This window comes from Brachypodium distachyon, chromosome 5 (genome assembly GCF_000005505.3).
Source record: "Brachypodium distachyon strain Bd21 chromosome 5, Brachypodium_distachyon_v3.0, whole genome shotgun sequence".
Classification (NCBI taxonomy): Eukaryota; Viridiplantae; Streptophyta; class Magnoliopsida; order Poales; family Poaceae; genus Brachypodium; species Brachypodium distachyon.
Genome location: NC_016135.3, coordinates 4,806,566 through 4,832,353, shown reverse-complemented (window position 1 = coordinate 4,832,353; position 25,788 = coordinate 4,806,566). Strand labels below are relative to the sequence as shown.

The following is a 25,788-nucleotide window of genomic DNA, read 5'->3' as shown; positions in this document are numbered from 1 at the left end:
TGATCTCTAGTTAAAAAATAGGCGACTTATCAATAACAAAACCGATATTTATTAGCTTTTTCGGGAAGCACTATCTCTATATGCTCATCCACATATTTTAACCACCGGTCGTTTCTCAGCGTACAACCAAGACTTGAAGTAAGGCACCAGCATACAACATACAAATCATAAATTTGGACATTTTTATTATTTATAAAGTCACCAACAAATTCATCTATAGGTCTTCCTCACAAAATGTACATAGATCTTTCCCACCTCACAATTAACAAACAATTAGGTCCACTTATCAGCTCTAACAACCAGAGTTTATCTTCCTGGTGCATTTAGCAAATAATGAAAGTCCGACTGCTCTGCCGTCGGAAGTCCCGATCCGCACGTACCTCTTCGTCGATCCATTCTTTCCCTCTCCGTGACTCCGTGTTCCCTTTTTTTCTCCGCCGCCGCCGCCCGCCCGCCAGCCTACGCCGCCCTCACGCCGGCTCGCGCGCCTGTCTGCAACCCCTACCTCCCGTGGCTGCTGCCTACTGCGCCGCAAACCCTATCTCCCGCGGCCGCCGCCCAGCCCCCCCGTGCCGTCCGGCTCGTTGCCCAGGTCCCGTCCTCGACGCTTGCGCCGCTGCAGCTACCTTCTAAGTTCCAATCTCCAGCGCCCTTTTTCGCCGCCGGCGGAGCACCCAGCTGCGACGCCCTTCGTCGCTGCCGAAGCCCCCAGCGCCACACTAAGCCGATGCCGTGCGAGGGGAAAATTCTAGGATAGGAGGAAGGGGATTGGGGCGATGTTTAGGCGGGTGCTGCCTGCCTGCATCCCTTCCGCTACTTCTGCCCCTCGCCACCTCCTTGCTGCCACGCGCGGGCACCATTGATGAGAGGAGAGCAGCGCCCTTCGCGGCTGGACCCGATGTCCGTGTTGGCTGCGGCGCCCGTGGATCCGCCCGGGGGTGGTGCCGCCTGGGCCAGCCCTACGGTTTGTACGGCGGTGGCAGGGCGAGGAAGAGGAAAGACATTGTTTTGCCGGAGCCCGGAGGCGGCGGCTGAGGAGAGGCATGGCGGTGGAGAGGACGGTGGCCAGGCGCATGGGCTGTCGGTCACGGTGGTGGAGGAGGACAAGGAGGCAGAGGCGGAAGGAGAGCGGTAGTCCATTGGCGTTGTGTCGGACGACGAGGCGGTGGAGGACGGGGAGGAGGAAGAAGGGCGCGTGCAGGCTCCCATGCTTTGACGCCCTCGACGATGGCCTCCCCATTAAGTAAGCGGTGTTGATATTGGAAGCGGCAGGACTTAGCACTCACCATCGACGGATATGTGGTAATCCTTCCAGCACTGCACACCTTGACTATGCCCAGTTAAAATCTTATCCTCCTTATTTCGTGTTGTGAGGCAATGCACTCTAGGTGTTTGACGGATTTTTAACTTGCTAAAGGATCAACTACCATGGAATGGTTTTAATTAGAACAGTTATCGAGTTTATGGTTTGGTTCAATCAACTATTCAACTGGCAAGAAAATCATGGTATGCACAAGACATATGTATCAATCTCAGTGTTCTTCAGATGTGTGATGCTTCTACATGGATGGACACAAGGAGCTTTGCATATGCTCCCAGGTCACATGCATGTTGTTAAGAGAAACTTGCATTTAGCATATACAGGTCAGGGCAATGTTGTGAACAAGACAACGTAGGGTACTCAATATATTTGTCTTAATGCCCTTTCTTATTCCTTAGTGCAGATTTGTTTTTCACTGCTATGTACTTGTGTTCTAGAAAAAAAATACTGCACGGTTCGTTCCATTACCTCACATCTTAAGGTTTTGGCTACTATATTTATTAGTGTGTGTATCATTTTAGGGAGAAAGACAGGATATACCTCTACTCGATTTCGTGCAAGGAACCAACAATTTGATGTGGAATCACTCAAAACGTTAGACCACTCGAGACCCAGAATATAATTTTGCATTTTCAGCACTTGAATGTTATCATCCTTTTCTTTTGGTTCTACAGCTGCACAATACTAATTTGGTTTGCGAAATCTTACCTGTCTCTTAATCTGCATCTCATCACAGTATATACTTCTATAATTTTTTGTCATGCATGAATGCTTCTTTGAGAATTTAAACAAACCTGATCATTGTGACTTTTTACGATTGGACTTCAATTTTTAAATGCTTGCTTGGAAATTTAAGAAATGGTGATGGGATCTTAATGCTACTGAGGTGGGAATATAGGAGTGAAAATTTTCAGTCTAATATATGTATGTGAACATCATTCTTCACCATCATGGTCTGAACAGGGTAAGTAGTTATGTTTTTCCTAATTGAAACCTGATCTACATGTGCTTAGAGTTCAAATTTTGAGCAAAACTATATTTTCTGTCTACATTGTACCATGTGCGGGACCACTTTCTTTTAGGAAAAGGTATGTGGAGAAAAAACTTTTGATAGCTTGTATCCTGGTTCTTGAGGATCTTTAATTTGAATCATGGACGGTGGCATGCGGCTAATAATGGGTATAGGTCAATTTCTAAAGGGTGAACTGTGCATGATTTGATAAGGAGCGCAGCAACCACTGCCTCCAAATGAGCTTCCGGCGGTGCTAAAATAGTTGATAGAATTTGCTAGAACATCTACGTGCGTTTAGTCCACCGTGCACACTAACTAGTGGTGTTAAAAACAAATTCACTTCTGATAATGGTATCCGCAGTGAATCTGCAAGAGCTGATTTTACTATTTCTTCTTGTGATTGTTTTTAGACCAACAGGGTTTACATGAAATCTAGATTGCATGGCACAGGTTTAGAGCAGTGATCAAGCTGGGCACGCCCAGATCAAAAGGTTCAACCATATCACACTTCCTTTAAATTCTTCCATTTTCAGGAACTGTCAATTTACTACTCATTTCGTATTTTATTTCGTTTGACCGATCCTTTGACCAACATCTACTGTGTACATCTCCTTGATCTACAAGGCTGCACCAACAATTAGTGTGTACAACGGAGGGAGTATTAACTTTAGGCCTTGTTTGGTATTAGTGTATTTTCTAGTAACTAGTGTTTTGGTATTTGAGGGGTTTGAGTGTTCGTCCAAAACTCTCAAAAACCCAAAACTGTTTAAAAAAAACACTAGTATGATAAGTATTTTAAAAAAACACTATTATGAGAAGTGTTTTAATTCGGTACAGTGTTTTGTGGGAGGGAATTAGGGATAATCACCTCCAATCCTTTCTTACCAAACAACCATTTGAGATTTTTAATATTTTTCAATTTAGAGTGGATAAAAAACACTAGAAAAACACTAGTGCCAAACAAGGCCTTATAGATTTTATTCGCTTCATGCATACGTCTCCTTGATCTACCAGGCTGCACCAAGAGTGTTACACGTACTCATCATTGGTGATCCCATGGTAGCAAGGGTTTAGGATTCCTAACAAGAGAGATTGCGGCATTACCAATTTGTGCCCGCTTCTACTCCCTTGGCTCTCTAGTAAAGAATATTTCCTCATCACTTTTAGGACGAGACTAGGGAGTGCTCGTGCACCATTAAGGTGCCCAGGGCGCACACCCATAAATGGAAATAGCTGGTCCCTGTTTTCAAAAATGGAAAGTTCGGTTCTACCTCCGACCAACCTGTTTTTCCCTGCGATTCACCCTGTGACCAGGTTCTGCTTCCCTAGCTCCAAGCCCATGCCAGCCTGTCAAAGTTCTGCCTTGCTCACGGAACAAAAAGGCTCTCCCAAAAGAATAGATCTGCCTCCATGAATACTTCGTCCAAGCAAATTCTGACCCATGCAGAGGGTGGGACTGCCTTAGATCAAGCAAAACTACTGAGCTATTGCCCCCCTCTCTACATAAACAGCAAAGAAAAGCAGTTCCCCCCTCAAATCTGCTGATCGAAAACAAATAGGATAACAAATAACAAGTTGCTTAGGGGTTTATTTTTTGCCAGTATCTCTAACCCCAAACTTGAAAACTGAGTCAGGAGGATGGTCGTGCTTCAGGCAAACCCCTGTAAAAGCAAATTTAGAAAAGCAACAGCACAAGCAAGCACGCACACAGGGTTATTTGATGCACACATACACACACAAAATCAGCTACAAAGCACTTTAGTTGAGCCCCCTTCTCACATAATCCCCTGTAACACAGCCATCCATTAACCAAACCCATCACCCATGTTTCCCCCTCCTTGGTAGCTGCAAAAGTAGTCAAAATACTTTATCCTACATAACTTACTTTGTTGTTTCCCCAACACAAGACATACTGCAGCCATGTGCTGCTTGTTGCATTTTAGATGTTGCTCCCTTGCATCTGATCCCCATCATCTGCTCCCATGTACATGTTCTTATTCCTTAATTTTACTGAAAATTCTCACCTGCATCTATACACAAAGCCTGCCATGCCAAAAACACCCTGCAGATCAGGGCAAATTATGAGCCTAATTATGAGTTGTGATTTGCAAAAGAACAGAAGCAATAGGGGAAAACGTACAAAAGTTGCCTGGTTATGTTGTGGTAGTAACAACAACACTTCTTCATCGATACAAAACATCATAAAGCACTTTTTCCACCAAAAAATTTGCTGATCTAAACTGGTATTTTTTGCCTCCCAAATTGCTGCAAGTCACACCGATCATATCCCCCCCATCCCACCCCCCCAAATTTGCTTATGTACACAATAGGCAGAAAAATAGGAAAAAAACCTAGAGTAGATAAATGTTCATATGCACCTATAGATATCACATGGATCCATGTCCCTAAACCTGAGAATTGAAATCTGGGTCAGGGAGGAAGGGCATGCTTCCGGTGGTTATAAATAGGATGCTTCTCCCTAAGATTCTGCCATTGAAAGATGCCTATCATGTGCACTGCGCCTCCTGCAACAAGGCTAAATCCCAAGTTTGAGCATGTTCGGGTACTCCCGCTGCTTCTTCTTCCTCAATTGTGTTCATTGATGCCTATTGCAAGAAAAAGCTGCTTAGTGTACCGAGTAATGTAACTTTTTACTCAAAGACTTGAGTGGTTGAAGAAGCTAAATATCACAGAAAAAATGAAAAGCAAAAGCTGAATGCTCAATAACGCAGAAAGTACTTAAAAAATTGACTCCCTAACACAATTCGAGTCAACTGTTGGCTGGTTAGAAAAGCAACTATGTGACAAAAGCAAAAAAAAGTGTAACCAGTTTAACAACTTTTAACTGAAATTTTGCTAGGATATGCAACTTTTACACATAGTTGAGTGGCTAGAAAAGCATCTAATTATCACCGAAAATATATGATAAAGCAATTTCTAGTCAAACTTTGACTCTCTAATACAATTCTATTCAATTGTCGACGGGTCAGAAAAACAACTATGTGATAAAAAAAAGGTCTAACTAGTGCATCAACTTCTAATTCATAATTTTGCTAGGAGATGCAACTTTTAGTCAAATAGTTGAGTGGCTGAAAAGGCAACTAGTTATCACCGAAAAATACTCCCTCTGATCCTAAATTCTTGACTCAAATTTGTCTAAATATGGATGTATCTATTCTTACAAAGCGTCTAGATACATGTAATATTTCGACAACAATTTAGGACCGGAGGGAGTATATGATAAAGCAAGTTCTAGTCAAAATTTGACCCTCTAATACAATTTCTAGTCAATGGTAGACAGGTCATAAAGCAACTATATGATAAAGTAAAAAAGGCTAACTAGTATAGCAACTTCTAATTCAAAATTTTGCTAGAGATGCAACTTTTACTTAAAAAAGTAAAATGCGATTGAAGTTGGAAAAGTTGCTCAAAGAGACTAAAACAACTTATAATTAACACACCCGACTACCCGAGGATTTTTGAAACGACTACTAGCCGAAGTTTGCCTAATCAGTCATCCAAATTGTGAGAAAGGGTAAAAAAGGTTGCTCAACGAGACTAAAAGCAACTTATAATTAACAACACAAGCATTTTGAAGTGGCTCCAAGTCGAAGTTTGTCAAAATGTTGCCTAAAGGGTGGTCCAAAATCAAATTCAAAAATCATGATCAACTTCAACTTATAAAACTCATGAGTGGTGGAGCGAGTTCTACTACATAAGTTGACTGATCGGTACTGATAATGCAACTACTGTCTTGAGGAATCTTTTCCATTCTTTGGTTATGTATGGAAAGATAGAATTTGGGAAAAGATTAGAGTTCAATTAGATAAAAGCAACTTATAATAAAGAAAAAGAAAAAACAGAGAAACACCAGCTGCTCAATGGTTTGCCTGATCGGCGATGCCACAAATATTCAAAAACCTAACATAGTAAAGCAATTGTGTTAGACCCTCTAATGATAAAACCCTCAAAAAAGGATAGTTGGCAGCAAAATGCCTAACAAATAATTATGACCAGAAGTACAGCAATTAGTGCAAAATAAAATCTAGTAAAAAATTGTTGCTTCATGAATAAAATAAATCGCTAGGAAGCGCTGATGAGCAAAAGATGGCAGCACTGCCCGTGGATTTTATGCTTGATGAATAAAGCAACAAAGGACTAGTGAACACAGTCACAACATATATGTGTTAAAATGGTTGAGATGAGCAGCGACTTACTTATTTGAGGTTGAGGACGGTTTTCCATGGTATGTCGTTTTTATCAGAATCAATCCACACATGGGTGAATAACTTCCTTCTGTTCGGAATTTTGATTGTCCATTTTCATGAGGTGTCCTCCCATCCCATATTTGTGCATTCATTAGCATGAAAATGCCGCAGTCATGCCTATGGGGAGAGGAAAACAGCAAGTGTTCAAAGACATCAATAACACCTACAAAACCTGGCCCCACAAAATTCAGAACTACAAGACATCTAGGCACAATCTATAATAGCAAGGACAAGCAACTATGTACAAACATTACAAAATGCAGCTAGATGGTTAAAAAGTAACTATGAACAAACATCTCCCAACTAATTAATCGTAGAAAGCTGAATTGCAGCAAGAAAATAAAATGGCTGTATCAATATCTATGGCCCCTATATGATAAAGCTTGGCTCTCTGATTCATTTTGAAGCCAAAGGTTGACGGGTCAAAAAGAAACTATATGATAAAGCAAAAAAGTGTACCTATTGCAACAACTTCTAATGCAAAATTTTGATAGAGATGCAACTTTTACTCAGGAAATATTTGCGTGGTTGAAAAGGCAACTAATTACAACAGGAAAATGAAAAGGCAAAAACCGAATGCTCAGCGATGCAGAAATTGCTTCAGAAAATTGACTATGTAATACAATTTCTAGACCAGGGTTGACTGGTCAGAAAAGAAATTATATGATAAAGCAAAAGGTGTAACTAGTATAGCAACTTCTAATTCAAAATCTTCCTAGGAGATGCCACTTTTACTCAAAAATAACTTAGTAGTCCAGCAACTCGTGAAAGCATCAAGCTAAAAACAAGTTGAATTGCTAATCATGCGACCCTGCTTTCAGAAAATGTTCGCTCATAATACATCTTCTAAAAATATGCATTTCAGTTCTTATTTTACAACGACACAACACACATCGAATTAATATGTTTAGCATTGAGCGAATCGATATGTTTAGCATAGTTTGATATCCCAAGAACTAAAACAAACCAGGAAACATAATAGTTCCCCAATGTACAGATGAATTTATACCCATAAAACACACAGTTCCATGGAGGATTTGCAACAGCTGAATATTAGCGTACATTTCAACTCTTAGTGAAGCAACTAATCGTCAAATAATAACCGGTTAGTGAACCAACTTCTGATAAAAAATAGATACTTAGTAGCATGCAACAAATTCAAAACAGCTCCAGGTAATATCCCAGTACTAAGACTAAGACCGAGACCGAGTCCCAAAAATCCACAGCTCCCCCCCCCCCCCCCCCCCCCGGAACAGTGAATTTTCTCCATGAACAATGAATTCCAAACTAAATTTTGATATAAACTGGGGTCAGAGTCCAAACTAAAACTACTCTGCATTAGCAGTTATTTAGCACAGCAAAAAATACGAGGAAACGATCGGCGTCACTACTTTTGCAACAAAACATAAGGGCGAGCAACATCACCTGGCAACACCCACCGCGCGGAGCCTAAATCAACATCTGACACCAACAGCCCCCAAATCGCACGAGGGCAACATCAACAGCCAAAACAAGCAGACGCAGTGGTGCAAATCGACGACATCAGTAACCCTAGGAGATGCAAATCAACAATGCATGTGTAGACACTAGGTTGGGGAGAGGACTAACCGTGAAATCGGGAGAAAATCGTTGTGCTCGTTGCGGCCTCCGAGCTCGTTCCTCGTCCTCGACGCGCCCTCCGAGCTCGTATCAGCACCTTGTTCGCTCAACCCACAGAAAGGCGTCGTGCGACATGCAGAGGCCCTCCCAAATCCAACGCCAGCCGGCTGCAACCCCCTGTGGCGCTCGCCGTTGGCTGTCGACGCCGCGGCGAGAAATCAACAGTGAGCTCAAGCACCTCGTCGGCCTTGCCCACCCCGTCGGCCACGCTGCCTCTTCCCCCCGCCCCTGAACTCCGCCAACCACACCGCTAAAAATCCCCACGGCCTCGTTCAACTCCCCTGTGGAGCTCCCGCTGCTTGCCGTGCTCTCCCTCTCCTAGTCCTTATTCGCCGACACCCACGTCACCCGCGCGCTCGGATTCTCCGTCTACGGGCGCTCCCCCGACCCCGACCAGTCTGCTGCGGCACGGCAGCCGTGCTTGCCTTGATCTGCAAGCCCGCGGCGGCCCTGCCCCCATCAGCGCGTTCCAGGCAGCTGGTGCCGGCGGGCGGTCGCGCAGGAAGCCGTTGGCCGCCCCCGTCGCCGTCGACTTCCCTCACGAGCACAACCTGACAAGATTTGAGATTTGTTTTGGGGGAGAAATGGGGACAGGAGAGAAATGGAGAGTCGGGAGAGAAGGGCAGGCCCCTCGTTCAAGAGATATCGGGTAGCCCGGAAGCCTGTGCGCCCATTCTTTCCAATAAGTGCATAATCACTTTTAAGCAATTAGGTTACTTTTATCATATTGCATTAGGGATATAAATTCCCGCGACTGAAGATATTGAATTCCTATAGCATCGTCAGACAATTTAATCCTCCCATTTGTTATATAAAAATTCACCTTGATGGTTAAAAAGTTTTTGAAATATTGAATAATAAGAAACATAGTGTTCTGGACTACAATTGAAAACCGGCATCATACTGTTTCTGAACACAACTAATTTCATAACCGTGTCTACAAGGACGCATGTGCCGCGAGTGACATGAAACCTAATATACTGAAATTACATTAATTTCATCCTAATTCATATCGATTTCATCATTATGTACAATCATGTAATCCTCTTCATCCGGCTCAGGAGACGCCGGCGCAGGGGGGTCTTCGTAATCGCCACCGTACAGCACCAACATAACGATATACGGAACCGTCAGTACAAAGAACAGCACGAGTGCCATCCTCGGGCCGAACTGCATGAAATTGTTGATATTAAACCACAGAAACGCCGACCACACAATGCCCTGCGTACGAGTTGGACTCTGACAAAGGCCCGAAGCCAAGGTGGTTTCGGATATACTACTCCGTACACTCTCCGAGAAGGCCCGTTATACGCGTACGCAGTTGGCTCGGAGCTGCTTTGAGAATCGGTTGAGCCCGGATTAGAGAGAGAAGACCAACAAAAAAAAATTATTTAAAACCACCACATTTGGGGCACATGTTTAGGAAAACCACTTTTTTTTATTTATTTTTTAAATTACCATCACTTTTGTGGACAACTGTACTCCCGTGCACTAATTTGCGACATAAGCGCGTTTTGATTGAAAACCTGACAAGTGGGTCCACCCTGTCGTTGCCACCGTGGCGCCAACGTGGACGTCTCGCTTCCTCCGTTTCTTCTTCCCTAGCGCCCTCTCTCCTCCCCCGGCTCCTCTTGCTGGATCGAAGATGACGGCTACTGGAAAGGATGAAGAACATGGAGCTCCGCCGCCGCCCACCACCCTCTGGCGCCCGCTCCGCCTCCCCCTGCCTTCGGGTCGCTGCGCCCTGCTTCGATCGCCTCTTACAGCCACCCCTACCAACCCGCTCCGCCTCCCTTGCCCTCGGGCCATGCCGCGGCGGAATCGATGGGGGAAACAGAGGGAGAGAAGTGCGGGCTCATAGGGAGGCGGATGGCAGGCTCGGCGAGCGCGAAGAGGAGCCGGAGGAGGCAGGCGTCGTGGCCGCCGGCGTGGAGAGGGACGGCGTCGACGCTGGGCGGCTCGAGCGACGAAAACTCCGAGGCGAGGGCACCAGTGGCTTCGCGGCTTCCGTGCGGTCCTTCAGGTGCCGGTGGAGAGGCTTGGGGAAGAACTCGTATATGCGCTGCCGCCGGTGACGCTGGGACGGAGGTGAGGAAGACGAGGCGCGGGGCTGCGGCTATAGCGTCCGTGGGTCCAGGAGGTGCGGGGAGGCACATCGGGGCTAATACATTGCAGCGCTAAGGCAGGCCGAAGCGGCGCGGGCGAACTCGTCGGAGGTGGAGCAGAGGGGAAGCGGCGCGGACTCCCGGCTGCCGAGAGGGAGCGGCTCGGATAGCCGGGGCAAGGGCGAGGATGGCAGGAGACTCGCGGGGCCATCTCGGTGCAGGAGAGGCTTGCAGCGACGTGGGGAGGCTCTGCAGCGGTGCCTTTGGCGGTCACGGAATCGGCCGGAGCTAGGGAAGATGAGCGCCGGCTCGGGTGCAGTCTGGATCAGCCACGGTGGACTTCCTGGGCCAGCCAGGAGCCAACGTGGACCTGACATGTGGACCCCCGTCAGTTTTTCCGTCAAAACGAGATCAACAGCGAAATCAGTGCGGGGGAGTACAACGGATCAAGAAAGTGGTGGTAATTTGAAAAAAAATTAAAAAAAGATGGTTTTACTACGCATGTGCCCCAAATGTGATGGTTTGAAGTAATTTTCTAAAAAAAACTAAGGCGCGACCGTGCGAGCCAGCGGATATACGAGCAACCAAACTCAGGTGCTGAGCCAGTGGAGGTACGACCAACCAAATGCACTCATAATCGGCGAGGAAGCTTCTCTAGTTCTCTTGTACCTCCGGTTAAAAACGCCGGCGACTCTCTAAAACCATCCAGCTGTACCAAAGCACCTCTAGGATTCGACTTTTTCATCTTCTTTTTTGGGAACATCTGATCATACATGTAAAATCCAACTGAACAAGCAGACCCAGCAAACCTTCTTAGCACAACCGCACAAACTGACAGGGTGGATGCTGTTAGATCTCCTGCTATCTATACATATCTAAAAAATATGAACCGTTCCTTTCACCACGCGTTTTCGTCGCCTGTCAAACTCCCTCGCCCGATGCGTTTCCACCCCTTTTTTTTCGTCCGCCCGCTGGCCCCAATCCCTCGGCCTCCCCGTCCCGTCTTCCCCCTTCGTCTTCCTCTAGGTCACCGCTGCCTCCTGCAGTCCTGCCCCGTCCGTCCCCCGAATCCTCCTCGGCCGCATCCCCATCCGCCTCCGCACCACGTGCCTCGGCCGCCGCCGCCTACTGGCCTCCTCCCGCACCGCCTCCCTTGCCGTCGCCGCTACCTGCTACAGCATAGGAGGCCGGAGGGGAAAGTGGCCATCGTTGGAGGAAGACGCGGCAGCCAAGGCGGTGCCTGCATGGAACGGTGTCCCGGCGGCACGAGGCCCACGCATTGGCGGCCGGACGGCCATGTTGATGCCCCCGCGCGGCAGTGCCTCCAATCGACGGCAACTTGGCATCTGCCTCCATGTGACGTCGCAGCTTGCTTTCCTAAAGCTGAACATGTTGTTTATGTGGCTTGTTGTTTGCCCAACCTGTTAGGAGTTTGGTGAATTCTGAAACCTGCTGGGAGTTTGCTGAGCATATGATTCTCTATCCCAAAGTGTTTTCTTACGATTATTTCAACTGATTTACTGCAACTATGTCCATGACCTTGATCTGATCCGATAGAAACTTCAGTGCATGCATATAGACTCCTGTTTAGAGGGCCTATTTATAAGGTAAGTATTCTATGTGCATAATAGTGTAGCTCCTGATTTACACACACAAAAAGCACTATGTTCTCTTTTTTGTTGGCTTGGAACAAAAGCAAGTACTCCCTCAGATCCATATTAGTTGTTGAAATATTACATGTATATATATGCTTTTTAGGCATAAATACATCCATACTTGGACCAAATTGAGACAATTAATATGGATCGGAGAGAGTAATAATATTCTTCGCTTTTCTTCTATCAGAATGGTAAAAACAAATGCAGATGCAAGGGTGAGTGATTCATAGATGGATATAGGGACTACTACAGGAATTACATATGAAATGAGAGTTTGAATATATCCATTCTCTATAAAATTCTTGCTTGAACTCTTCGTTGAGATATCTTTATTACGTGATGTACCTAGGAGCAAACATTGTTGATTAGAGAAAGAGAAGGGTCGTTTACCTCACTATTCTTCATCTTTTTGCCCGCAAAATGCATTGCCCTATTATTCCGTAGCTGTCCCAGAATCAGGAACAGTCCCATCTATATCCATCTCCTGCAATTGCAAATTCTCAATCTTCTCGCTCATGGCAACATCCAAAGTCCACCTTACTTCTATGAACTCGCATATCTTTTTTAGACACTATGATCCTAAACGAGCGAAGCGGAGCTGACCGCAATGATTGTACCAGCACATGGGCACTGCCACGGGCAAGGCACCATGATCAAAAAAAAAAATCAATTTGTTCGAGCAGAGCGCAGCGAAGCTGCCGTGGCAACGCACGGTTACTTTGCTAGTATATACAAAGATATTGTATGCCAAATTATCATACTTAGATTCTTGCTACTGAAAAGATACAGTGCAAAATCCAAGTTCAAGCATCTTAGTGTACATCTCATTATTAAACAGTAAAGTATGCTGATAGATCCCCGCAAAAAAGAAGTATGCTGATAGACAGAGCTCTATTATCTCAGATAACTAGTTTTCTAATACTTCATGATGCTGCAGTTGTCACCTCCCCAATTCTAGTCAGGTCAAATATTTCAATCCAGTAGCCATCTGGATCTTTTATGAACGCAATGCCTTTCATTTTCCCTGCGCATAAATACCATTCATCAGATCCCTGCCCTTAATGAGTGCAAAGGAAAATGAAAATCTCAGGTAAAGTAACACTCCACTATTAAAGTCTAAATTGGAGTGTCTTGATTTTTTTTTCATTCTGATAGATTTTAAGAGCAAAGTTTTTATTGGGATCATCAGCAAATGATTTTTAACTTCTTATGCATTCATACATGTACTGAGCTGGGAAGTTCGAGTGATCCAATAGAAGAACCAACTAACTAAAAAGAATGAGCTGCGAAGTTCGAATGATCCAAGAGTAAAGCTAAACTTAGTTAGAGTGGGTGGCCACGTTCGAATGATCCAAGAGAAAAACTAACCTATGTTAGAATGAGATGCAAAGTTCAAAATATCAAGAGAAAAACTAACCTAAGTTAGAGTGGGACCGGAGTTTGAATGACCAAGGGAAAAAATAAACTAAGTTAGAATGAGCTGCTAAGTTGGAATGATCCAAGAAAAACTAGACTAAGGTAGAAGAATGCATCCAGAGACTAGCATCATGTATCCACTCCACTCCTAAACATAATTTAACATAACCATGTTACAAATGTTTGGCTGAATATCCAAATAAAGGTGAAGGAGATGATGGGGCTGTTTGGTTTGAGCCCAAAGTTGCCCTACCAAAGATTTGGTTAGCCAAACAATTGGTGATGGTTTTGCTAGCCCATGAGTTAGCCAAATTTGGCCAAAAATTTGAACTAAAGTTGGCTATGAAACATTGGCTAGCCATATATTTGGTCACCATCAAAACAAACACCAAATTTTGGTCAATGACCAAAAAATTGGCTTGGTATGTTTTGGTAGCAAACCAAACACACCCGATATATCTTAAAAGGATCTGCACAGGTGTAACAAAGATTTTGGCTGTACACATAAAGTGACGCAGAGACCCGGAGAATTCTCTTTCATTGCTAGAAAGGGTATTTGGTACTCCCTCCATCCATCCCAAAATAAGTGACGTGGATTTGTATACACGTCACTTGGGATGGAGGGAGTACTATATAGCATAGACATTCATGATCCCAACTTGCGGTTCATCTGCTTAACACTACATTGTGTTCACGACATAAATACTGGAGTATTTGGTTAAAAAACAAATGAACGATCACACATTGTGTCCCAGGCAAACAGAACACGCTAACAGCTTAACAAAAGCTACATATGTAAATTCAGAAAAATATAAGATGAGTAATAGAAGCATACAGCGTTGGATTTCTTTAAAGAGTAAAATACACCACTAGTCCAGAAACTCGGCAAAAATGAACACTTTAGTCCACGAACTCGAAAAATGCACATTTAAACCCCTAAGCTAGAACTAGTGTGTCACTTTAGTCCAAAAACGGTTCGGCGAGGCTCAAACACGCCACATGGTGACCACGTCGGCTTCGGTGACCCCTTCACTGGCATCCTCTCTTCAAAATTGAGCATTGTGGACTTGATAGCAACCTTAGGTGAGGCGGTGGCGGTAACGGCGTGGTTCTTAGGGCCCCAAGATCCCCGTCTGGGCGCGGCCACCTTGCCCCTCGCGACGGCTCGGGCATGATGGTTTTGCAAAAAAAAAATCCTAAGAAAATTGAGTAGCAGCCCGCGGTCCTGGATGAAGCCGACGTGGCGTGTTTAAGCCTCGTCAAACCGTTTTTGGACTAAAGTCCCGTGATGTGGGGTTCGAATAGTGCCGTAAAAACTAATAAAATAACAGACTTAAATCATTCTACGCTTAGTTATATCATTACTATAATAAAGATAAACCTTTTAACTAAGTTTTGCTTCTTCAGGTCAAAGAGAAGAAAAACATTTTTCCTCGTCTTGCATTTAAATTGGCATGGGCCATGATCTTGCTTTTTACTTATCACGGACCATGATCTTTCTCTTCCCTTAGCATGGTCGATGATTTACTTCAGTATCAAGGGCGTACATGCAGCACCACATAATACTTATGCCGAGTAAAAGACCGAGAGAATTAATTTACCATCATCTGGTTTTTTCACAAACTCTACACCGAGACGTTCGAAGCGCTCACATGCTTTATAGACATCATCCACAGTTACCCCTATATGACCTGAATGAACAAGATATAAGTGTTACAGCAGCTAATTGGTTCGACGTTATTATGAGCAATAGAAATCTAGTTATAGAATGTTACAAAAGCTACAATAGCACCAATTACATATGAATTCTCAATGCACATACCGAAACCACGAGGGTCCGAGTTTCCATTGTGGTACCCTTTGAATTCAGGATCACTTTCTGTGCCCCAGTTGCTACAGTAGTACCAGGAGTTTATTAATACCTCAGTGGGCCTTGGTGTCATTGAGAAAAAAATGAAGGATATCTGTGACTGAGATAAAGGGAGGACTAAAAATAAGTAGACATACTGAGTAAGCTCGAGCGTAGCCTTTTGCCCAAAAGTCCACCCAGTCCGCTTGACAGGATCAGCAGGGGCTGAGGACAAATCCTATCAACAGATTCAAGGTACAGAATTGGAAGAGTTAGCTGATTAATGAAACCTCTCATGTTGAGGTAATCTATGTTCAGCTAATCAATAGAAATTCTTACCTCATAACCAAGAAAATACAAGCTGAATTTCATATCAGGAAAGTCCAACCTTTTTAACAACCTGGCAGTTTTTATTTACAAATAATTAAAGAAACAATAAACATGATAAGAAGGTTGCAGTTGATAATATTTGCATGAATGAACCATGAAGTTCTATACACACTCAAAGTGTAAATACATTTAATGCCAACTCCAAGTGTTTAAATATCAAAGATACCCACTGCACTTCCTGTTCTTTAATGGTCCATGGACCTTTTACTCACTAATCTCCAGTTTGCATCCTTGGGACTTCACTACTTTACAGCCTTTTTGTTCAAAGTATATTGCCAAGTGCTACGTTAAAATAGATCAGAAACAAGATGCCAAAATCGGGTTTGCACCTCTAGTTATGAATTGACAACATCTACATGCAATTGCATCCACCAGTACACGTGCCACAGGGACAATAAACAGAACTTTGAATATGCAACAATACTACATGTTTTTCTCAGAAACACAAGATTTAAAGAACTTCTACAACAAGAAAACGGGTGGCCTGCTTGGCATGATCACATTGTCTGAAGAAAGATAAAAGAGAGAACTCACGACATGCCCATCACACGCGAGTAGAAGTCAAGGCTTACTTTCGGGTCCTTCACACGGAACATCTGCAAGCAGAACAACAGAAAATTTATTGATCCTTACATCAGTTGTCACAACCACAACTGCTACTAACAAGCATGTCCACCCATGGTTCGACTGATTGCAATGCCAAGGAAGTTCCATGGCATTCCACAAGAGAACTGAAATTTTTCCCCATTCCACTGCAAAGCATTCGAAATAACCTTGTCGCAATACAAGCTCACCCAAGGGTCACATGAACTGTCTATGCTACACCTGAAGTCCCAAACACACAATTTCCTGCTTTACACAGAACAACTCAGAGACACAATTGTTGAACTGAACATGAGGCTAATTACTTTTGCAGTTGCAAAACCAGCAATGCTGCTCAATTAAAACAAGAAACTATCAATACTCATCAACTGATCCTCACTATTCACTAAGTGTTGTTCCCCCAGTTTTATAACCCGACATGCTAAGCACCCATGGATCACCATCTGCTCGACAGATTGCTTGGGCCCAATCCAACCACAAACTTACTTCTAATCCACATACCAAACCCACAGAATGGAGAATCGAACAGAACAATACGCCTCCTAGTTAAATCGACAGCTAAATGAACTAGGAAACTGACGGAGTGGGCTTACTGTTTGCTGCATGAAGTAGCCCTTGGTCGCCGGATCAATCTCGGCCTGGAGGCCCGGGTTGTTGGCCGGCGCCTCCTTCGTCCCCGAGGACGTCGACATGGCTGCTGCGGCCGGGAAGAACCGGCGAGCCCGGTCGAATCTCTGCAGAACAGCAAGAAGATAACCCCAGAAGAAAAACGTGAGCGGAAGTGCGAAACTCGTGCAAGGGCGCACTGATCTGTTTGAATAAAACTTCGAGGCAGGGATTTGGATCCGTTCTCCCGGAGACCTTGAGTTGAGCGAACGCGGAGGCGCGCGGCGCGGCGGAGAGGCTGCGCAGGGCGCAGGCGGGGTAGGAGGAGAGGAAGGTGGAGCGGAGCGAAGCGGCGGCCATGGCAACGGGGGGATTTATTTATAAGACGATAAGCTGGAAAGTTTGGTGAATTATTATGTTGTCACTTGGGTGCGTGCGCTGCCGCGTCTAGATTGATCCATCGGTCGGGTTTGCTACCAACGTGCTCGGGACACGTCTTCGGTGGTCACTCCAGCAGCATTTAAAAAAAAGATTTAAGAAAAAACAGTTTTACAATACCCATCGTTTGGGGTTTGGAACACTGGATTTCATTTTTGGATTCTGGAAAAGTTGGTTCAAAATTGGGTATAGGAATTTAATGAGTATGAAATTTCATGCAACACTATAACTAACCCAGTACCTTTATAAAGCCATCATTTCTCTTGAATTATTTCTCATTCTATAAATCAATGTGGCAGACAAATTTGTTTCTTGAATTCATAATTCAAATTCAAATAAAAAATTGATTTCTTTTCATTTGGGATAAGGGCTACCAAGCGGGTTGTTAAGGATTTTAATTTTTTTTTAGCTTTCTTCTACATGCACTGATTGATTCATTCCTTGTTTTCAATGGTCTCAAAAAACCTCACTAGTGCATCTATCAAACAACCGTGGTATCTCATCTCAGATTCAAAAATTAAAAGGATAGTCACATAAAAAAAATTCTCTTCCACGACACGCCTCAACTTCTCTAAGAAGATAGCATTACCCATTACCCACAGCAAAGCTCCACGCTTTTACCCCTCCGATGCATTCTTGACCATGCATGACCGTGACATAGGACCGGGCATCTACTTCTACTCGATATTGAAATACGAGTAAATTTTAAGAAACCACGGGTTTTGGGGTTAGGTTTTCAAGGAGACACAGGTTTTGCGTCGTGCCATAGAAAACCACAGTTTCAGATCCTAATTGTTTCAGAAAACCCAAATGACCTGGATTAAGCACTTTTGACAGCGAAACTGACAGGTAGGACCCACAGGTAAGTCGCCACGTCAGATGGACTCTTTTTTTCCTAGCCCCTCATCTTAGTCTATATTTGCAGTTTGCTCCCAACTCCAAATTAAAAAAAAACAGGAAATTAGCAGCTCGGCGGGGAGCGGCGGCACGCGGGGCTCAGCGGCAGCCCTGCCTCCGTCTGCCCTCGCCCCGCCCCGCTCCGCCCAGCCCCGCCTTCGCCGGCCCCGCGCCGCCTCCGCCCGCCCCGCGCCCCTGCCCGGCGCCGCCTCCGCCTCCGTCTGCCCCAGCCCCGGTCCCGAGCTGCCTCCTGCCTGCCCCATCCCACCGCCGGCGACCGGCGACCAGCCCCTGCCCCTGCCCCGTGCTGCCATCGGGTTAACTTTTTTTTTAAAATGTGATTTGGAGTTGGGTGCAAATACAAACTAAGATGAGGGGGTTGGGGAAAAGAGAGATTGTCTGACGTGGTGACTTACTTGTGGGCCATATCTGTCAGTTTCGCTGTCAAAATGCCTAAACCTAGTCATTTGGGTTTTCTAAAACAATTAGGCTCTGACCTGTGATTTTCTGTGGCAAGACGCAAAACCTGTGCCTCCTTAAAAACATAACCCCAAAACCTGTGGTTTCTTGAAATTTACTCTTGAAATACAAATAGAGACAAACAACACCAAATTGTACCGAATCGATTTTTTTCAGTGGTACAACAGTTAAATACCAACAATCAAAGAGAGGAATAGAAGATATTTATTACTCCGATTAAGTGTCTTGGTTCACGATGGAGAAAAGATTTGTGAGAGCCCTGAGGAAGACAAAGGAGAAGCTCGGTGCCGAATCATCCTCATGTTGTGACAGGAAGGGCAACGGGGTGCCCTGCTGCCTCGGACTAGTACCACTGCTTCTTCTTTTTCTTAAGGTGTGTCATGCAACACTGCCGTGCATGACGGGCAAAGGCACCGAGCAGGGAGGCGAGGCTTGGCACGTCGGCCAAAGAAGAGGACATGCGGCGCCGACGGCACGAGAATAGAAAGAGAAACAATACGAAGCTAGGTTTCATATGATTTTATTAGTTTCGGTATTTCAGAAAAAACTGACATTGTTGACTAACAAACTTTGTTTGGCAAATGAAGGCACTGACATTTTTTAGTAACTGCGCAAGTTTTGAGTACTCTTTTGGCAACATCAGATTATACGGTGGCACTGGAGTAACATCAAATTATACGGTGGCACTGGAGTCTTATTTTGGAGAGCGGGGAAAACTTGTAATGTACATTGATAATTCTCTCATCTCGTTAATCTTTCAAATTGGCAGTAAATTTATCCAGACTGCATTTAGAACATCATAGTGAGATTTCTTTTGAAATACTCCCCCCGTCATGAAATAAGAATTTATACAAATCCACGTAACTTGTTACCAAAATTTCACAAATGTTAAGCAGTTATCAACAAAAGATGGCCGTCCGCCCCGTGTGTGGCGGTTTTGAGTTCCTGTGGCGATTTCATAGTCTCATCCTCGTCGCTGTTGTCTCTCCCGCCGGTCTGGTCTCGCTGTTGTCGTCGTCCAGTTTCTCATCGGGCTAAGGGGTCTTTTTGTCTCTATCTCGACTCGTGTTGTCATTGTTTCATTTGTGTTTTGGCTTTTCTGAAGCCGATAGTTCTTCTTCTCCTGTTAACTGCTTCCACCATAGACCTTTTGCGTGTTGCTAGGGCACGTGATCGGAATACACCAACCTAGTTTCAGTGATCAGTGTTTGCATTGGACTCTAGTTTCAGTGATGGAGAAGGTGCAAGGATTCATGCAAGATCTGAAATTGTCGGACGTTGAAAAGAAGGGCTTGAAATTGGGATGGACAGACGGAAAGAAGGTAGGTGAAATTGATCCGAAAGCAATGGCTAAACTACTGTCGGAGAAACCTGCAATAGCGGAGGTGTTGGGCAATACTTTGGGGAAGATCTGGTGTCCGATGAAGGGGCTCACATGCAAGGATCTGGGAGGGAATATTTTTCTCTTCACGTTCCATCAACCTACTGGTAAGAGGAAGTCACTTGAAGAGGGGCCTTGGATGTTCAATAGGGATTTACTTGTACTGGAAGATTTTGTTCAGTATTCCTTTGATACTATCCCTATTTGGGTGCGAGCATCTGGTCTGCCATTGGGCATGATGAACACCCAGACGGGTGAAGCGATGGGAGATCTGGTTGGAGAGTGTATTGAAGTTGCCGTAGGTGAGGATGGTATTGCTGAGGGCAAGTTTCTAAGATCAAGGTGCGTCTGACTATCACAGAACCACTGATGAGGGGTATGACAGTGGATGTTGAGGAAGAAGTCAAGGGTAGGAAAAAGAAGCGTGAAATTTGGTGCCCTTTTGCCTATGAGTACTTACCTGATTTATGTTATATTTGTGGTCTTATTGGTCATAGTGACCGAGTTTGCACTGTAAAACTTGCTCGGGGGGAGAAGAAGCAATTTGGTGCTTGGTTGAGAGTCCCCATGAACAGGAAAAGAAGCGATAATGAGAAGGGTCGTTGGTCTGACCAGGGGAGTGGAGGTACCTGGCGTGGAAGTGGCTGGAATAACAGAAGTAGCTGTTCGGGAAGCGATACACCTTTCTGGCGAAAGCCGGCCATTACAGGTGGTACTGAAAAATCAAAGAAGGTCGGAGGTAGAGAGGAGAAATAAGAGCCTGTATAAACAAACAGTTGCTGGTTTAGATCCCAATAATTTGCCACTGAGGCAGATATGTTTCGATGGGAGTTCTGTGATGCAGGCAGATTTGAGGCACGAAAATCTTGCAGGGGAACAGGTTGTACTTAATGATGGAAAGGGGCAGGAAAGGGGTGGCACACAGGAAAAAATGCATGATAAGAATCCTATGGTGCATGCTCCTGTTCATGTGGAAGATTCAATGGAGAAAAATAAGGAGAAGAAAAATCAGTTCCGGAGAATGGACCGTGGTACAAATCCAGTGGAGGAAAGATTGAATGTGAACGTTGGTGCAAAGAAAACATCTGACTCGATGGAGGTAGATGAGAAAGGAGATGGAAACAACCGTAATAAGAAGAGTAAAGTGGGGTTGTCGGAATAGCTCCACGAGCAGAAATGAAGCTAATTGCATGGAACTGCCGGGGCTTGGGGAATGGCCCGGCGGTTCGAGGTCTTCTGGATATACAGAAGAAGGAGGACCCCGACATCTTGTTTCTCTCGAAGACTAAGATGTGTGCTAAAAGGATGGACTGGTTTAGATGGAAGCTAGGTCTAACACAGATGTTTGTTAAAGATTGTGACGGCAGAAGTGGTGGTTTAGCATTGTTTTGAAGGAGGGATTTGAAGGTGACTGCGGGACAGCAATCTCGGTTTCATATTGATGCTGAGATAGAGGAGGAGGATGGCTTTTCATGGCGATTCACATGCATTTATGGGGAACCGAAGCAAGAAGAAAGAGAAGCGACTTGGAGATTACTTCGTACAATTAAACACCATAGTAATAGGCCTTGGTTATGTGTTGGTGATTTTAATGAAATTCTCTTGCAATGTGAGAAGGATGGTGGGGTGGATCGACCCCATGTGTGTATGGATCATTTTAAAAATGCTTTAGAGGATTGTAATCTGCATGATCTTGGCTTTTCAGGTGATCCTTTCACCTGGCGTAATAATAACCATATTTCTGAGTATTACATTAGAGAGAGACTAGATAGAGCTGTGGCTTCTCCTGAATGGTGTGCACATTTTCCTGGTTTTCGTGTTATTAATGGAGACCCTCGACACTCTGATCATCGCCCTGTCATTATTTGCATTGATGATCCTTGTGCCAGCAATGGAGGTCATAGGCAACATCTTTTTTCGTTTTGAGGCCAGATGGTTGGAAGAGGAGGATTGTGGAACTGTTGTTGAAAATGCCTGGAACAGAGAAGTGGCAGGAGGTGCTGCGAACATGCATGATGCTCTAAAGGGCGTGGCTAGGGATCTTGCTGGCTGGGACAAGTCCTCGTTGTCGGATTTGAAAAAGAGAATAGCCAGACAAAAGAAGGAGCTTGAGTGAAGTAGATGTTGTGCCATTGAGCAACGCAATGTAAATCGGGAGCAACTCTTGAAATATAAACTCGAACGCCTGGAGGTACAACGTGATTTGTATTGGCGACAGAGGGCACATGTTAACTGGATGGCAAGAGGAGATAAGAACACTTCATATTTCCATTCTTTTGCAACTGAACGCAAGCGCATCAATAAAATCAAATTTCTGAAAAAAGATGATGGCAACGTGTTAGAGAGTGAGGAGGGGATGGCGGCGGTGGTAACTGATTATTTTCATAACCTTTTCTTGTCTGCCGCAGGAACTCGTACTCCTGAATTGTTGGCCAACGTTGTTCCTCGTATCACATCGGCAATGAATGACTACTTATTGAGGGAATTCACAGCAGAGGAGGTATGTGCCGCATTGGATAGTATTGGTGATTTAAAGTCGCCCGGGCCTGATGGCATGCCATCTATTTTCTAGAAGAGATACTGGGATCTGATTGGTGAAAAGGTTACAGCTGAGGTCCTTTCTGTTCTGAATGGTGCAGATCTTCCACTTAATTGGAATGACACTTGTGTTGTCCTTATTCCTAAGGTAAAGAAACCTGAATGTATGAAGGACCTACGCTCTATTAGTTTGTGCAATGTTATGTACAAACTTGTTTCAAAAGTCCTCGCTAATCGCCAAAAGTATTTTGCAAGAGATTATTGCTCCAAACCAAAGTGCCTTCGTCCCAGGAAGACTAATCACACATAATATCCTACTTGCTTATGAAGTTACTCATTTTATGAAGAATAGGAGATTGGGAGGTGTGGGATATGCTGCTTTAAAACTTGATATGAGCAAAGCTTATGATAGAGTTGAGTGGCACTTTCTTGAGCATATGATGAGGAGGATGGGTTTTGATGATAGATGGATCCATTTGATTATGAAATGTTGCAGTACTGTGCGATACAAATTCAGATTTAATTGCAAGCTTACCGATGAATTGATTCCAAGTAGAGGGCTTCGACAGGGGGATCCGATCTCTCCATATTTATTCCTTATTTGTCCGGAAGCCTTCTCTAGCTTGCTGAACACGGCTGAACAAGAAGGGAGACTAGAAGGTGTTAGAGTCTGTCCAAATGCACCGAGTTTTAACCATTTATTGTTTGCAGATGATTCGTTAATTCTACTGCGTGTGTCAGAAGAAAGTCCACAACATCTGCAAAATATCCTAAATCTGTATGAGGTCTGCTCGGGGCAAACAATTAATACAGAGAAATCATCAATTATGTTCAGCAAGAATACTAACCAGCGAGATCGACAGAAAATGTTGCATCAGCTTGGACTGAGAAGGGAATCAATGAACGAGAGATATCTTGGTTTACCGGTGTATGTGGGAAGATCAAAAACCAAAACTTTTGGGTACCTGAAGGATCGTGTGTGGCAGCATATCCAAGGTTGGAAAGAAAAACTTTTGTCAAAAGCTGGAAAGGACATTCTCATCAAGGCTTGTGCGCAAGCAATACCGACGTTTGCTATGTCCTGTTTTGATCTCACAAAGGGATTGTGTGACCAAATGAGTAACATGATATGTAGATACTGGTGGGCGCAACAAGAAAATGAAAATAAAATGCACTGGCTGCGTTGGGACATTTTAACCTTGCCAAAGAAGATGGGTGGATTATGATATGGACATGATCACCATGGATACGACCATTAGAACCCTAATTGTTGGTGTATCTAATAACAATTATAATCAGGTGAATTCAATTACAAAATGTTTTCAATATGTTACTTGCAATGAGGCGGAGCTACTATCTTGTGTAATCTTATTATGTAGGCATCTTAATGAACTTTACAAATCCAAAGTGAAGATGAAGTGTGATAGCCTGCAAAGGGAGATTCAAAGTGAAGCCTATCAAGTCTACTTTCCAACAAATTAAACGGCACATGATTCGGAGCTTGCTAGAGAAAGATATCACGAATTAAATTTGAATCCGATTCGGGTCCGAGCTGCCAGGAGACCCGAATTTGTTTTAATCACCCAGGCCGCATCCGGAGTCCAAATCAAGCAAACAAGTACTTGTTGGAAAGGTAATTACAAGAACTTTCCAACGGATCTGGCCCCATCAAGAGATTCGACTCGTGCTGACTGTGGCGGACAAAACAAGCTGACGGATCTGTTTTTCTGTTTCCTAAAGAGTTGTAGTTTGTTAGGAAAGTTAGAGATAGAGTTGGATTTCGGACTCCTTAGTCAAGGTGGACGAAAATATCTTTCCCTCCTCCTTTATATACCCCATGAGCCCCCCTAAGGAGCCTTGGGTTTTGTTTAGTTAAAAGTTAGCCATCGCTACTACTTCGTGTAATCGCGTGTGTCGGTTAGACCACCTGTTTTACCGCTTTCGGAACCCCAACTTATCGTCTCGTTGAGACATTGGTTTGATATAGTATCTTCGCAATTTTAGATTGCATCCGCTATTTATCTTGTTCTTGCTTGTTCTTCGATTGCTTGCAGGAACAAAGACCTTCGTGGTCAGGTTGATCGTGCCCCCGCGTGATCAATAACCCTCTGGAGTTGGTGTATCGATTGCTAAGGCGCTGCCTCCTAGGCTGTAGTCGGATCGTCAACGTCACCTCCTACCCAAATCGAGAGTTACCAATCTCATCGAAAGATCGGGCCACCCGCACCCGTATCACGTGGTATCAGAGTTTAAGGTTGCTCGGTGAGATTTTTCCAGTTTATCCGTAGTTTAGATCTGTTTTTACCTATCGTCCAGAAAAAGCCAAACAAAAATTAGAATTAGTTACCTTGTCCTAGAACCAATCTGAGCCTTGCAATTTTCACATTAGTATTTGCATTGTTGAATCTTTGCTGCATTAATCGTGTCGAGTTGCTGGATTAGATTGGATCGTTTTTCAGATTTTTTCTACTAGATCGAACTTGCTTTTGGTTTTCTTGTTCTTCGTGTGACGCAGGTTTCCTTCATCAATCTTCCGCCGCCAAACTTCCTGCCACACCACCGCCATAATCTCCCGTCGCCACCATATCTTCCACCGAGTCTCTCTTCGAGTCCTACACCGAGTCCCTCTTGGAGTCCTACAGAGTCCTACACCGAGTCCCTCGTCGAGTCCTACACCGTGTCCTACATCGAGTTCTACATTGAGTCGGCAAGTTATAGTTTTCAGCCGCAAGTTCGAGTCCGAGTCCAATCAAGAGTGCTTTTGGAAAGTCCTATATATTTGTTTAGAGATCAAGTTGTTCGGAAAGTTGTCAAAAAAAAAAGGAAAGAAAAAAAAGAAAGAAAGAAAAAAAAAACGAAAAAAAACAGAGAAAGAGTTCGAGTCAGTTTCGGACCCGAGTCCGAGTAGAATTTTAGTTTCGGGTGGGTTTGACCCGTGTTCAGTAAAACGGGCGTATCTTTTGCATACCGACTCGGATTTGGACGTTCTTAGACTTTTTGGAAAGCTCACGACGAGGCGCATCAGGAAATATCCAGGGCGCTGCCCTGCACTTTGACCCTCAATTCGGTTTGTAAGGTGGACTTTTGGAGCTTCCAAGTTTCTGCATCCGTTTTCCGGCGTCGCTGCAGCCCGGTGTTTCTCAGTTTTCTCCACCGTCCGACATCCG

At 44.4% G+C, this 25,788-nt stretch overlaps 1 protein-coding gene and 1 long non-coding RNA gene across 2 annotated transcripts; one reads left to right on the top strand and one right to left on the bottom strand.

Moving 5' to 3' along the window:
• The first annotated feature begins 275 nt into the window (after positions 1 to 275).
• LOC112269352 lies at positions 276 to 2,720 on the top strand. The gene is made up of 2 exons (XR_002961173.1): positions 276 to 1,302; positions 1,843 to 2,720. It is a non-coding gene; the product is annotated as an uncharacterized LOC112269352 (long non-coding RNA).
• A 9,994-nt stretch (positions 2,721 to 12,714) lies between these two features.
• Positions 12,715 to 17,305, bottom strand: LOC100825073 (lactoylglutathione lyase). Its single transcript, XM_003581028.4, has 8 exons — positions 17,143 to 17,305; positions 16,875 to 17,015; positions 16,213 to 16,274; positions 15,628 to 15,688; positions 15,447 to 15,526; positions 15,262 to 15,332; positions 15,041 to 15,130; positions 12,715 to 13,047 (listed from the first exon to the last, which is right to left on the bottom strand). The coding sequence occupies exons 1-8, from the start codon at positions 17,245 to 17,247 to the stop codon at positions 12,947 to 12,949; spliced, it is 711 nt and encodes a 236-aa protein (XP_003581076.1). The 5' UTR covers positions 17,248 to 17,305; the 3' UTR covers positions 12,715 to 12,946.
• Between the last annotated feature and the right edge of the window lie 8,483 nt (positions 17,306 to 25,788).